Source organism: Euleptes europaea, chromosome 21 (genome assembly GCF_029931775.1).
Source record: "Euleptes europaea isolate rEulEur1 chromosome 21, rEulEur1.hap1, whole genome shotgun sequence".
Classification (NCBI taxonomy): domain Eukaryota; kingdom Metazoa; phylum Chordata; class Lepidosauria; order Squamata; family Sphaerodactylidae; genus Euleptes; species Euleptes europaea.
The window spans coordinates 2,665,604-2,680,592 of record NC_079332.1 but is presented as its reverse complement, the minus strand read 5'-3'; the positions used below and the strand labels follow the sequence as shown (position 1 = coordinate 2,680,592).

General features: G+C 47.5%; 1 protein-coding gene across 1 annotated transcript in view; it reads right to left on the bottom strand.

Moving 5' to 3' along the window:
• The window catches only part of SNX29 (sorting nexin 29), an 82,398-nt gene that overhangs the window by 53,610 nt on the left and 13,799 nt on the right, over positions 1–14,989 (bottom strand). Inside the window, exons 11-14 of the mRNA XM_056866565.1 lie at positions 13,736–13,799; positions 13,153–13,281; positions 11,156–11,238; positions 4,927–5,033 (exon numbers count right to left, since the gene is read on the bottom strand). Coding sequence (XP_056722543.1) covers positions 4,927–5,033; positions 11,156–11,238; positions 13,153–13,281; positions 13,736–13,799 — 383 coding nt within the window. The remainder of the gene's footprint in view (positions 1–4,926; positions 5,034–11,155; positions 11,239–13,152; positions 13,282–13,735; positions 13,800–14,989) is intronic.

Sequence of the window (14,989 nt, the reverse complement as noted above, 5' to 3'; positions counted from 1 at the left end):
GCACGAAAAGAACAAATGAAATGATCAATGCCAGCAGCGATAAAGGGCAGACCAAAACCATCCAGTGACAGCCGTGTGTGTGTGTGTGTGTGTGTGTGTGTGTGTGGGTGCAAAGCACGGACAAGTTGCAGCCAACTTATGGCAAACCAGCAGACTTGACTTTTTGGAAGCTTTGCTGCAAAGTGGTAATCGCGTGGGGCTGGACTGCAAATCGAGTACGCTCCTCATCGTCAGACGCCCGTGGTAGTAAGAACGAGACAAGCTAGCAGACATTAGCCTACCGTCACTGGAGAAACACCATTTCTTTGCCCTGCCGCAGTCTAACCTCGAGATTTTAAAGAGATATTAAAAAAATAATAATGACAAAACCTAACCAGGACATACAAGGCTTGGATTAATATGTCAAAAACATGCTTCCGTAGATCATTTTCTCAAGTGCTTCATGCCAGCAGGATTTGAAGAGAGCTGTACAATTTGTCAAACATTTCAAACGCCAAATTCAACCTTTTTCTGACAGAAACTGAGACTCAGCCTCCCATAAATATTCATAAACGAACACCATCGTGCGCCTGCCGGAATACAGGAGCGCAAAGACGAGGTCTGCATGAGTAGCATATTAAAGCTCTCTGTGGCTCTGTTGCCCTGACCAGGATGGGCCAGGCTGGCCTGATCTCGTCAGATCTCAGAAGCTAAGGAAGGTCGGTCCTGGATGGGAGATCTCCAAGGAATACCAGGGTCGCTATGCAGAGGAAGGCAATGGCAAACAACTTCTGGACGTCTCTTGCCTTGAAAACCCTACTGGGTCATGCCAAGTCAAATTTGCACGAGCACGAACACATGAACACATGAAGCTGCCTTCATACTGAATCAGAAACCTTGGCCCATCAAAGTCAGTATTGTCTACTCAGACTGACAGCGGCTCTCCAGGGTCTCAGGCGGAGGTCTTTCACATCACCTGCTTGCCTACTTCCTTTAACTGGAGATGCCGGGGATTGAACCTGGGACCCTTCTGCGTGCCAAGCAGATGCTCTATCACTGAGCCAGGTCCCCTCTACATGGCTCTCCAGGGTCTTTCACATCACATTAAACTTCAGGCAGAGGTCTTCCACATCACATGAAATTGCCTTCTACAGAACCAGATCCCTGGTCCATCAAAGTCAGTATTGTCTACTCAGACCAGCAGCAGCTCTCCAGGGTCTCAGGAAGGGGTCTTTCACATCACCGACTTGCCTAGTCCCTTTACAGCCCCTCCCCATAATTTTAAGTGCTCTCGTATGACTAACCCGAACACTCGAGCTTTGCAGGACCACAAGAGAGTCACACAAGGGAGAGAAGCTAACGAAAATACACACGCACACACACCAAGAATAGCGAGGAGACCACCAAGAGGACACCCAGCTGAGAGATGGCCCATTTGGAAGCAGGGAACCTCGACGGCAAGACTTTAGTAACTGCTTTCAAGTCAGCTGTTCCCTGCACTCAATGGACCGTCCTTATACCTAAAAACTCATTCTGGGCAGGGATCAAGAGACATGAAATGTACAATCCTGCACACAACGCCTGCCTTCCTTCACCCATCTTGGTTTTCTGCCCCCGGGTGAAATGGAACGAGAGAAGTTTCCGCCACTCCGGCTGGCTCCCACAGGCCTCACGATAAGCCGCACTTCAGGCCATCACAAAAGATCAGCTCCAGCAAAGCTGGCGCTTTAATGCTGATGAACAATTTGTGCCGTAAATAAAAGCAGGCCATGAATAGAGTCCTAAATTGGACCAAACTGCAAGGAAAGCGAGATTTTGTGCTCTCATTAAGAGTACTTTCTAATGGCGTCATCCAGCACGTCACTTTCCGCCAAACTTCCCATTTCGGGAAGCGATCGCTGCCAGTCCAAAACAAAACAGGACAATGCAAATAATAACAGTCCCTCGTGGGGATCAACCCCCTAAAGAACAGACATTGTCCAGGATGTGCAAACAAAGATATCAAAACACAGCTGCTTTTTGTCTTCTTTGTTGACTGACCTAGCCCCGCCAAGAAAACAAAAAGCTCTGGTTTCTTGCGAAAGTACGCGCGATGCAAGTGGTGTAGTAGTTAAGAGCGGTGGACGCTGATCTGGTGAACCGGGTTGGTTTCCCCACTCCTCCACATGAAGCCAACTGGGTGACCTTGGGCTAGTCACAGCTCTCTCAGCCCCACCTACCTCACAGGGTGTCTGTTGTGGGGAGGGGAAGGGAAGGTGATTGTAAGCCAGTTTGATTCTTCCTTTAGTGGCAGAGAAAGTCGACATATAAAAAACAACTCTTCTTCTTAAAGAGGTCTACGCCTCTTCCCACTGCGTCGGCTGTTTATAGCATCCTCCAGCGTGGCAAACGTCACATCCTATCCTGTAACCCTTAGTTTGAAATCTGCTTTTATGACGCATTAGAATCCATTTGTCTTGCCCGACCTGAGCTTTGCCTGCTTAGGATGCAACTTTTTTGGAGTCCCCCCCTCCTCCAAACTCCCAAGTTCATTTCGAACCTGGTGCCTCCCTTACCGGAAAACAAATTACAGCACAATCGAGGAGCAAGCTCCATTTTTACAGTGATCGCCTCTCACCACTGATCCAAAAAAAAAATAAAAATCTGTGTGTGGGGATGGAAGCAGCAGATTGTAAACGGCCGCTACCATGCGGCGAGACAAACATCTCAGTCAGTTCAGTCCAACAAACGGTGAAAAATTGCAGCTCATTTCTAAGGTTTCGCAGTCTTAATGGCTATGCTGGACTGGGACTCACCTTCGTAGGTGATCCGGGCACAGCAGCGACACAAGAGAGCCATAAATCATAACTGAGACAAGGCAATTGCTCCACACATTCAGCATCCAGCATCCTGTTAGAATCGCTTCAGAAAAGGGCTATTTGAGCAGTTGAAAAACCAGCAGAGGGCTCGGAGGCAAACGAAAGCTGCAAACGTATGAAGCTGTCTTACACTGAGTAAAACCATTACTTACATTTTGGCTGTCTTGAGAGGCAGGGGAATGAGCCTCAGGCAAAGAATGGAGAGGTTTTTTTTTTCACTTACCGTAAATTTCCCTTCACAGTGGAAAGAGCCTTCATCATGGTGTTTAAGCTCCAAGAAGGAAATCACACATTACCAGGGGGATGCCGGCTCCCCTGATGAATCTCTTGACATACGAGTGGCTAGAAAAACCCTGCCCTTTCTGTGTGAAAGCCAGCGAGGTGTAGTGGTTAGGAGCGGAAGAATCTAATCTGGTGAACTGGCTTGGTTTCCCCACTCCTCCACATGAAGCCAGCTGGGTTACCTAGGGCTAGTCACAGCTCTCTCCGAACTCTCTCAGCCCCAATACCTCACAGGGTGTCCGTTGTGGAGAGAGGAAGGGAAGGAGATTGTAAGCTGGTTTGATTCTCCTTAAAAGGTAGAGAAAATCGGCATATATAAACCAATTCTTCTTCTCCTTCTCGGCTCATACTACAGCCAAGAGAGCCTCAACCTGATGCTTCAAGAGGCTGGTACCCAAGCTTTTAGCCAACCCCGTCTGAAGGAACTTAAGGAACTCTCTAACGTGTCCCCTAAATGGGGTAATTGCCTTCTCCTCACACCAGGACGAAAAAATCTGCTGAGTGCTATCATAAACTCTCTTGGTGAAGGATCTCCTGGAGGCTGATGCGGTCCAGGCAACCTCGTGGGAATGGCCTCTCTAAACTGCTGCCGCTCTACCCCCAAAGTGATTTACAACTCTGGTTGAGGATGGAAAAGCAACCCTGAGACAACAGGTCTTTACTGACTGGAAGACACCAAGGGATGGCCAGCATATTACGTCTTGAAACCACACCTGGTGGGGCCAGGATGGTGTGATCAGAGCCACCTCTGCACTGAGATCTACAATCCTTTGCAGCTCTTTTTGTAGGAGGAAATTCATACAGGAGCTGGCTGGGCCATTTTCAGATCACAGCATGAACATATGAAGCTGCCTTTATACTGAATCAGACCCCCCTTGGTCCATCAAAGTCAGTACTGGCTGCTCAGACTGGCAGCGGCTCTCCAGGGTCTCAGGCAGAAAAAGGTTTTTCACATCACCTACTTGCCTAGTCCCTTCAACTGGAGATGCCTGGGATTGAACATGGGACCTTCTGCATGCCAAGCAGATGCTCTACCACTGAGCCATGGCCCCTCCCCTAACACATGAAGCTGCCTTATACTGATTCAGGCCCATGCGCCATCAAAGTCAGTATTGTCTATTCAGACTGGTAGCGGCTCTCCAGGGTCTCAGGCAGAAAAGGGTCTTTCACATCACCTACTTGCCAAGTCCCTTTAACTGGAGATGCCGGGGATTGAACCTGGAACCTTCTGCATGCCAAGCAGATGCTCTACCACTGAGCCACACAGCCTCTCCCCATAGCCTGGAAACATCTGGATTTTGAACTTTGGGACCTGATGATTTATTGCCGATGCAAACCCATCTAGGCTTCTATTTCCAAAGCATTTGCAAACCACATGGAATACTTCTGGGCTCATCACCCGCTCCAACTGGTCAAACCACTGTCAGCTGACACTGGTCATGTCTGTGCCATGTGGACTGCTTTGACGGACCCCAGATGAACTGCTGCCCAGGTCATGATTAGAATCACTTCCACATAGGGTTGCCAACCTCCAGGTGGTGGCTGGCGATCCCCCGCTATTACAACTGATCTCCAGGTGACAGAGATCAGTTCCCCTGGAGAAAATGGCTGCTTTGGCAATTGGACTATGGCACTGAAGTCCCTCCCCTCCCCAAACCCCGGTATAACTCCGCCTAAAAATGCGCTTTCACAGGGGTAAACAAAAACCAAGCATTAGGACTGTAAAATATTTCTGCTGCCAAAGCAAAGACATATTATACAATTCGCATTACTTTTTTTTTTTTTTTGCACAGTAAAATATTCTTACCTCAATCAGCTTTCTCTCATAGGAGCTGGCTAGTTCCTCGTTATTTTCTACTTGTTTTTGTTCAGGAATGCTAAATTCACTCTCCACGTTCCAAAGGCTTGGCAGTACTGAAACCCAAATAAAGTGCAAAAGTGTCGATTTAAACTAGTAGAGATTCATTCTGCAAGAAACCCAATCCTTTCTAGTTGTTGTTTTTTTAAAAAACTGAACAAAAACCAAATCTACATTCTTTAAATCTTAAGGCAAACACAATGCTCCTGTTCGCCTTCTAACATGATTTATACCATCATATGCCAGCAGTGCCCTTCCACCCTCTACATTAGACAAACAGGTTGGCTACTGCAACAATATGCGTGTGTGTGCGTGTTTGTGTGTAAGATGCCGTCAAGTCGCAGCCAACTTATGGCAATCCAGTAGGGTTTTCAAGGCAAGAGACGTTCAGTGGACCTGACAAGCAGTTAAGACAGCTGGAGGAGGCAGGTGGCTTGTCAGCCGCACCGCCCGGGTGCTTGCGCTATTTGTGGAATCGACCCGTTCTCGTCTCGAGGTATGCTGCGGCCGACAGCCGGATCAGTGGCTCAAGTGCGCGCTACCCCCCACCCATTGTGACTTCAGCAGCCATGGCCTAAATAAATGAACATTCGGGGCCAATTAGGAATTACCGGCGATTTTGACACGTCTCCGTTTCTGCTGGTGATAATTAACTCGAAATGGGTCAAGCTCCCATCCCCTCCCAACATTTGTCACCGCCACCCTAATAGGCAGATTGTTGGAGCTGGATACAGCAGAAACCTGTTAAGCTCAGGTGCACCGATACTCCACCGCCTGACTGCCCCCAGGCAACCGAATGCTGCATCTGGGCAACCGGAAACTTGTTCCTGCTCCCCTGTTTTTAATTAACGTGAGTCAGAGTCTTTGCAGATAGTGATTGTGTATACAATATATACTAAAATACAGGGTTTTTTTGTGTGTGTGTGCTACCAAGTCACAGCTGACTAATAGTGACCCCGTAGGGTTTTCAAGGCAAGAGACATTAGGAGATGGTTGGCGATTGCCTGCCTCACGACCCTGGTGTTCCTTGGAGGTTGCCCATCCAAATACTAACCAGGGCCAACCTTGCTGAGGAGGAGGAGGAGGAGTTGGTTTTTATATGCCGACTTTCTCTACCACTTAAGGAAGAATCAAACCAGCTTACAATCACCTTCCCTTCCCCTCCCCACAACAGACACCCTGTGAGGTGGGAGGGGCTGAGAGAGCTCTAAGAGAACTGTAACTTGCCCAAGGTCACCCAGCTGGCTTCATGTGTATGAGTGGGGAAACAAATCCAGTTCGCCAGATGAGCCTCCGCTGCTCGTGTGGAGGAGGGGGGAAATCAAACCCGGATCTCCAGATCAGAGTCCACCGCTCCAAACTACCATTCTTAACCACTACACCACTCTGGTTTCCTAGGTCTGACAAGATCCTAGGTCTGGATAGCCTGGTCAGGTCAAGGACCTTAAATAGCAAGTGTTAGAAAAGACCTTTCTTTGCTTGAGCTGATGTAGAAGAGCTGCCAATCACTGCTGAGAAAAATGGACCCACAGACAGACTCAGGAGAAAAGCAGCTATATACACTCATCTGCTCTCGAGCTACACAGATCACTTCTTCGGGCCTAGATGTTCAAAGCAAAACAGGGCACAAGGAAAATTCACATCTTGTGGGTGTAAGGCAGTTTTGCACACAAATAATAATAAAAGGAAATAAAAATAAGGCCAAAATAGGAAAAAAGATTTTTAAAAGATTACTCAGAATAAAAATTCCCTATGTGTTTTGCCCAAGAGGCTTCTTCAGGGGAATCTGTAGTTATTGCAGTAGTTCAATTGAACAGTATCATTAAAGTTTGTTCCCCAAATACTGATTCCAGCCAGGCGTACCCTGCACCCATGGAAGCTAGCATTCTACACAAGGTGCTGACAAACAACCTTTTAAAGACCACAGCTGGAAAGATCTTTTGTTGAACACATGAAGCTGCCTTCTACTGAACCAGATCCTTGGTCCATCAAAGTCAGTATCACCTGCCTGCCTAGTCCCTTTAACTGGAGATGCTGGGAATTGAACCTGGGACCTTCTGCATACCAAGCAGAGGCTCTACCCACTGGGCCACGGCCCCTCTCCATGGCTTTCCAGGGTCTCAGGCAGAGGTCTTTCACATCACCTCCTTGCCTGGTCCCTTTAACTGGAGATGCCTGGGACTGAACCTGGGACCTTCTGCATGCCAAGCAGAGGCTCTCCCACTGAGCCACGGCCCCTCCCCTAAAACTATTGCTCAGATGCGCATGAAGCTGACTTACACTGAATCAGACCACTGGTCTATCAAGGTCAGTTTTGTCTACTCTGACTGGCACCAATTGTTCTCAGGTCTTTTGCATCTCGTACTCCATTTAACTGGAGATGCCAGGGATTGAACCTGGGACCTTCCATATGCAAAGCAGATGCTCTCCTGCTGAGCCAGGGTTCCCACCACCCTTAACATCCAACTCGATGTTGTGTTGTGTATTATTTTGCTTGGCCTTAATTTTTTTATTTTTTTTCCTAAGATTACATGGCTTTTATTTGACAGCTCAGTGAATTTAGGAGTCATTCTGGCAAAGGAGAGAAGTGAAATTCAGCCGTGCCATGCTAAGAGGATGAATGTACACCCGCCGATGTGGTTGTTGAAAGCTGCCAAAGAATCCTTTTCCCCATAAGGAAAAAGAAACCAAGAATAAATGTGTGAATCTGCCAGCCAAGGACAACTCACACAGATTGGCTGCACTGACCCGGCAGCTGGCAAAGTCCTAAGAGGACAGGAATCAAAACTCCTAAGGCAATCTGGTACTCTACTGATAAAACGACTGGCAACACAAAGGAAACAGGCAGAAGCCGCTCACTGGACATTCTATCTCATTATTATACAACCATAAGCCAAAGTTAAACACACACACAATGCTCCACAGGCCCAAAGCCTTTGCTAACAAGTATATTCGCTATTATTTTTTTCCTTTAAAAAGGTTAAAGACACCACCACCACCACCCCACACACTACCCCAGGTCTGGAAGATATATAAAAAAAGGTAAAGGTCCCCTGTGCAAGCACCGGGTCATTCCTGACCCATGGGGTGACATCACATTCCGATGTTTCCTAGGCAGACTTTGTTTACGGGGTGGTTTGCCAGTGCCTTCCCCAGTTATCTTCCCTTTACCCCCAGCAAGCTGGGTACTCGTTTTACCAACCTCGGAAGGATGGAAGGCCGAGTCAACCTTGAGCTGGCTACGTGGAAACCAACTTCTGTTGGGATCGAACTCAGGTTGTGAGCAGAGCTTTTGACTGCAGTACTGCAGCTTAACTCTCTGCGCCACGGGGCTCTTCAAAGACATATATGAAGGGTAAATTCACATGGTGTTGACGCTGGTTTTAAGACCGGCGGAGAAGCGCCAATCAAACAGCAAAACCGCAGCCTGCAAAGGCAAGCTGGATTTTCGGAAGCATGAATCGAGAAAACAACAGCCTGCAATCGCACAGAAAACCAGAGCATGCTTATATGGCTTGCAAAGACTGCATTATATAGAGATCAGAGACTCCACACATGATCTAGAAGACCCAGGCTGAGCTACGCCCTTGAGAAGGGAACAGCTAACGGGTAGCAGCCAGAAGACCATAGGTGGTACATGGAGAATATGGGAGGAGCCTGTCCTATGACTCCTAGGCCGTGAATTTTTATTTTATTTATTTTATTACACTTTTACCCAAAGGCCAGGCTCACAAATACAGATTCAAATCAATAAAAACCCTTTAAAAATATAATTTAAACACATTTAAAATAGCCCAAATCATTCAATAAATAGTCTCATTGATGGCGCTAAAATCACATAGCAATGGTCTGCAGCATAACAGATGGGGGAAAGGACTAAATCGGGGGAAGGGCTCAACCTCGGGATGGGGAAAAGGACTAGGGAGGCCAGGATTTATAGGGAGAACCGTCGCTGGCCTCAACTATAAGCCCGGCGGAAATAGCTCCGTCTTACAGGCCCTGTGGAATTGTTGGAGGTCCCGCAGGGCCCTGATCTCATTCGGGAGGCTATCCCATCTGGCCCTGGTCGAGGGGAAGAGCTTTAAACATCAAAATCAAGTCACATCAGACTTATGGTGACCCCTGGCGGAGTTTTCAAGGCAAGAGGCGTCCAGAGGTGGTTTGCCGTTGCCTGCCTCCGTGTCACCGTGTCAGAGGTGGTTTGCCGTTGCCTGCCTCCGTATTCCTTGGTGGCCTCCCATCCAAAATACTTGCCAGGGTCAATCCTGCTTAGCTTCTGAGATCTGACGAGATCAGGCTAGCCAGGTCAGGGTCTCACCCCAGTGCAGTACCACAAACTGCTTTGGATAGAGTCCCCCCCCCCCATTTCCTAAGTCGCTTGAAAGACACCACCCCACTTGGGGACGCAAGGGCTCTTCAGGCCCCGGCCCGAGTATTTCACTATCTGCCATGTGCCCCGAGCGTGTATTTAATGCCAAGCAGCCGACGCACCGTAACTTACCTATCGGCAAGACTCGTAGTGATACAGCCGCTTCCCTTACATAAACCCAGGCCCAAACAAAACATCCTTTCAATCATACAAATTATAGCACATGTGCAGCTCTGGTTTATTCTTAGTAGCAGTGATGGGGGGGAATTTAACCCACAGCTGATGAAAGGCAGCAGAGGAAGGAACGGCGTGGAACCATTCATTTTTAGAAACCTCGCTATCATTCTGCTCCCCACCCCGTTTTTTACCCTTCTATAAAACCTGACCCTCCCACTCCGATTCTATTCTTATAGCTCCTTCATTTCCATAATTGTAACACAGCAGAATTCAGCTAGCCAAGATTCCCTCCCCCCACCACACACACACACACACCATAATTACACTAGTCACAAAAACTGCCAGCATCTAATGAAGGATAATTTCTCCTATTATGAGCATCTTCAAAAGATCGTTTCTCCGTGAATAATTTCAATACAGATCATTACGCTGAAACAATCAAACGTATATAGACTTGAAAACATTTCTTGGCAGAAGACGGTGGTGTGCAACCAGGTAGAGGGAAATCAGGTCGTATGCGAGGTTTCCCATTTATTCTAATGCAGCTCAATGACCTATTTACCTGATCTGAACACATGAAGCTGCCTTCTACTGAATCAGACCATAGGTCCATCAAAGTCAGTACTGTCTACTCAGACCAGCAGCGGCTCTCCAGGGTCTTGGGCTGAGGTCTTTCACATTACCTACTTGCCTGGTCCCTTTAACTGGAGATGCCGGGGATTGAACCTGGGACCCTTCTGCATGCCAAGCAGATGCCCTACCACTGAGCCACGGCTCCTCCCTAGGGGCCGGATCCTCAAGAAAACTTTTTGCAGAAGCTCTTTGGAAGCCAGCTCTTTGGAAGTATGTAGAGCTCTTTAAGTACTAGGAAGATATGTTGCCTTCTGTTCTTACCAGCTAGCAGCCTGGCTGCTGACGTTCTGAACCAACTGCTGTTTCCAGGCCACCTTCAAATCAAGCTCTACGCCCAGAGCCGCAAGTGATCCAGCTAGAACATACTACTTACAGTATTGGTGCACACAGGCAGTGGCCTAACGCTTTGAAAATGCTGTCACAGGCTTCACGAGTACCCTGTACAACTCACACTTATATACACATACAGACACTTCTTCCCCTGTGCAAAAATTAAAAAAAAAAATCACAAAGGAGTGTTTGAAGGAAATGAGGTTTTCAAGAAATCTCTTTTCAGTTCTGCTGGAGAAACAGCAACTTTTTAAGCCATAAATAGTTGCCCGTTGTCATCCTTTCAAAGAAGAGAGTCGGCTCGCTGCAGGGATCTGAAGCGGCACTTACTGCAATTTTCACTTAAATAAAAGCAAGTTGCCTTATCACTTGTTCACAACACGCACAAGACTGGCAAGACTGAACCATCAAATGCTCTTTTATCAAGCCTTGCTTGGGGGCGGGGAGAGATATTAGCAATGCAATAGCCTCCCTCGGCATCTAAAAATTATTGCGTAACAGTGCTGCGGCCTAAAGGATGGAGAGTATCTCCTTCTACCCCCCCCCCAAGACTGAATACATCAACGACTCGTTAGCAATTAATTTTGCATCGAATAGGAAGCTCTGCCATATGATGCCACAAAAGGAAGGGGTGTGTCTTGTGTGTATTCAGAAACCTGTGACGCTCACCTTCCACGGTCTGACCTTCCCTTTTCAGCATCTGGACAGCTCCGACGTATTTCTTTAGCTGTACTTTCAGGACCTCGTTTTCTCTAAGAGGACAAGAACAGTCAAGAAAATAATATTTTTATATATCTTACATTTTGGTGATCTCTAATTCATAATTGATAGGGCAATGAAATTAATTGTCAATGGATTTTTTAAAAAGGACACGTGCTTTCTGAACCCAGATATAAAATGCTACCAGCCGCCTTGAGTCAAGCAGAAAGACGGGACACAAATTTTAATAAACCAACTGGCTATCAAAACCAGGGTTGGTTCTTGGTCAAAGTCCAAATGGGGAAAACATAAGCTTTCTCTTGTGTTCCTGCCTGTCTAACTTTGCGCTAAAAACCTCCCACAAGTATCTTGTCACATGGCCCTGGCTCTCTCTTACCAGAAAGGCAAACTCTTCCAAGATCTCTCCCACAAATAGAGAAACTTGCAACATGTTTTTGTCCATGTAAGAAGTAATCTTGCAGGAGGCGGCTCATCCAACATTTCTACTGCTCCAGCAAGCAGATTACTCGTACATTTTGTAACGGCCTTTGGCCATACACAATAAATTTGAACCTGGAACCTAGGTTACTCATGTAATCAGTAATTTGTGGAGGATAGCAACACTGCAGTAATGTTGGCACATGCTCTAAGCAGTTTTTAGCACAAAGGTATAGCTGTGCCAGAGTACAAGAATAGCTACGTCAACACAAACAACAGCCTCCGGTTCTTTAGGGAAAACAAAAGAAAGTACCCAGTGCTGAGCCAAACTGCAATCGACTTTGACTTAGATGAGAATCAACATAAGGGACTCTGCCATTTATAAAACGCAACAGCTGATACAGAGCACAGCACACTTAAGTTTAAACGGTGCGTTTCACACCACTAGAGACAATGCAATCTAACACTTGAATGCCTCTTTGTTATTTGAGGTTTCGCTGCAAATCCTTAGATCCATTTGTGGCTGCACCGAGGTTGACAGCTGACCTATTTGTATAAACATTGAATGATATTGCGTTTCCCCCCCCCCCCTCCCGACACTGTTGGAAGCATTTCTCTACTCTGCAGGAGCACAGGAAGACTCCGGGAGAAATCGCTAGGGATGGAAACATTACTGCAGATATGAAGCCGGCAAAGGTAACAGTATTTTGGAGACAATTTCAAAATCAAACATTCAGCTTACAACAGGAAACAGCAGAAACATAGATACAACGTTTCTGTGTTTGTTTGGGGGCTTCCTAGAGGCACCTGGTTGGCCGCTGTGTGAACAGACTGCTGGACTTGATGGGCCTGGGTCCGATCCAGCAGGGCCTTTTTTATGCTCTTATGTTTTATGCTCACAGGGTGTCTGTTGTGGGAAGGGGAAGGGAAGGCGATTGTAAGCCGGTCTGATTCTGCCTTAAGTGGTAGAGAAAGTTGGCATATAAAAACCAACTCTTCTTCTTCCTCACTCCTCCACATGAGCGGCGGAGGATAATCTGGTGAACTGGATTCGTTTCCCTACTCCTACACATGAAGCCAGCTGGGTGACCTTGGGCTAGTCACAGCTCTCTCAGCCCCACCGACCTCACAGGGTGTCTGTTGTGGGGAAGGGAAGGTGATTGTAAGCCGGTTTGAGTCTCCCTTAAGTGGTAGAGAAAGTCGGCATATAAAAACCAAGGAGGAGGGGCCATGGCTCAGCGGTAGAGCCTCTGCTTGGCATGCAGAAGGCCCCAGATTCAACCCCGGGCATCTCCAGTTAAAGGGACTAGGCAAGTAGGTGATGGGAAAGACCCCTGCTGGAGACCCTGGAGAGCCGCTGCCAGTCTGAGTAGACAATACTGACTTTGATGGACCTTGATGGTCTGATTCAGTATAAGGCAGCTTTGTGTGTTCGTGTGTTCAACTCTTCTTCTTCTTCTCTTCCCTGCTTCAGCCGCACCGCCCACATACCCACACTGGCCAGGGGAAGCAAAGGGACACTTCCCTACCTCGCCAAGGCCTGGATCTTCGCTGCATAGCGCTCTTCCTGTTCCGAAACCTTCCTCTTCAGACTGTCGATTTCCTGGCGTAGCCCCGCAGAGTGTTCCATCTCTCCGTCGAGGAGGTTCCGCAGAGATCTGAGAAAAGGGGGACAAGCATTACCGCGGCCACCAATCGCCGTTCACACACCGTATCGGCTGACAGACCAAACATCCAGCTGAACGACCAAGGAGGGAGTCCCTGTACATTACAGCTACGTGTAATAAGCCAGAACTGGGCATGTGAGGCTTCTATCTAAATTCTAAATCAACAGACGGGCACGTTTAGGGGGATCTGATCACAGAGATCAGCCATCCTGTTCCAGCAACAGACAGCAGAAACCTGCAAACCCCACGAAAGTCAACCTCCATTATCCTCGAGGCAGGTTTGGACAGTTTCAACCGAACGCTGCAAATGTTCACCGAGTCCCAGTCAAATTTGAACGGGGGTCTACCCGATGTGGCGAAGCGTCCTCTCCAAGGATACCCCCCTTCTTGTAATAGACCGTAGCGGAGGAACGTGGTTGTCCTCGTGGCGTTATGATCTTCTTACCTGCTCTGCTCTTCCAATTCGTGCTTCCTGGTCATCATGGCCACAATGGCTTGCCGAAGCTCAGCTAAGGAGAACAAGGGGAGCATCTATTAAATCGGGGAGGGGCCGCGGCTCAGTGGTAGAGCATCCGCTTGGCATGCAGAAGGCCCCAGGTTCAATCCCTGGCATCTCCAGTTAAAGGGAACAGGCAAGTAGGTGATGTGAAAGACCCCTGCCTGAGACCCTGGAGAGTCATAGAGTGAGGCCATGGCTCAGTGGTAGAGCATCCGTTTGGCATGCAGAAGGTCCCAGGTTCAATCCCTGGCATCTCCAGTTAAAGGGAACAGGAAAGTAGGTGATGTGAAAGACCTCTGCCTGAGACCCTGGAGAGCTGCTGCCGGTCTGAGTAGACAATCCTGACTTTGATGGACCAACGGGGGTCTGATTCAGTAGAAGGCAGCTTCACATGTTCATGTGTTCTGGGGAAGGGCCGTGGCTCAGTGGTAGAGCACCTGCTTGGCATGCGGAAGGCCCCGGGTTCAATCCCTGGCATCTGTACCCCCCCCCCAAAAAAGGGGGGACTTAACCCTAAAAAACAGAATGAAGTACCCAAAAAGGTCAAGAAAAAAGAAACATACAAGGCCAAAAGTTATACAGTTAAAAAGTTGAACAATTAAAAAGTCACGTCAGTGCACAATATCTATATAAATTTATTACAAGTTAAAATCTAATCACACATATAACTCATACACGGCCGGGCAGAATCCTACCAAATAAATACACTCATACAACACAATTAGACATAGAATCGTACAATCAAATTACTAGGCTTTTGCATATCACAAAACTGTGAAAGGAACCGATGACTTTTTGGCTTGAAAGGAAAAGAAAGGAGCACAACAACATTTCCTTTCAGTCTGCCTGTAACTCCCTGGCTCTGAATACACAGATGACCACTAAAAACCACTTGCTGTGCACCGTGCGGCCTCTTATTATCATGCTGTGCTTTGCATTTTATACCTGCTACCCATTTATAGAGTTATGTTGCTATGCAACAAGCTGGAAGCCATTCCCCTAATGACAGGAGGGCAGAAGGGCAGCTATTAGAAGACCCTTTCCAAAAAACATTTTATTATTAAAAAAAAAAATCCTACTGCTTGCTACTCTTGCTCGAGAACACCGTTAGAGCATTTCAAGACTTAGGAGCAGCTGCTCCTTCGAGATTTGGGCACACGTGTTTGAAGTGGAGACTTGCAAGAAAGGACAGGATATGAC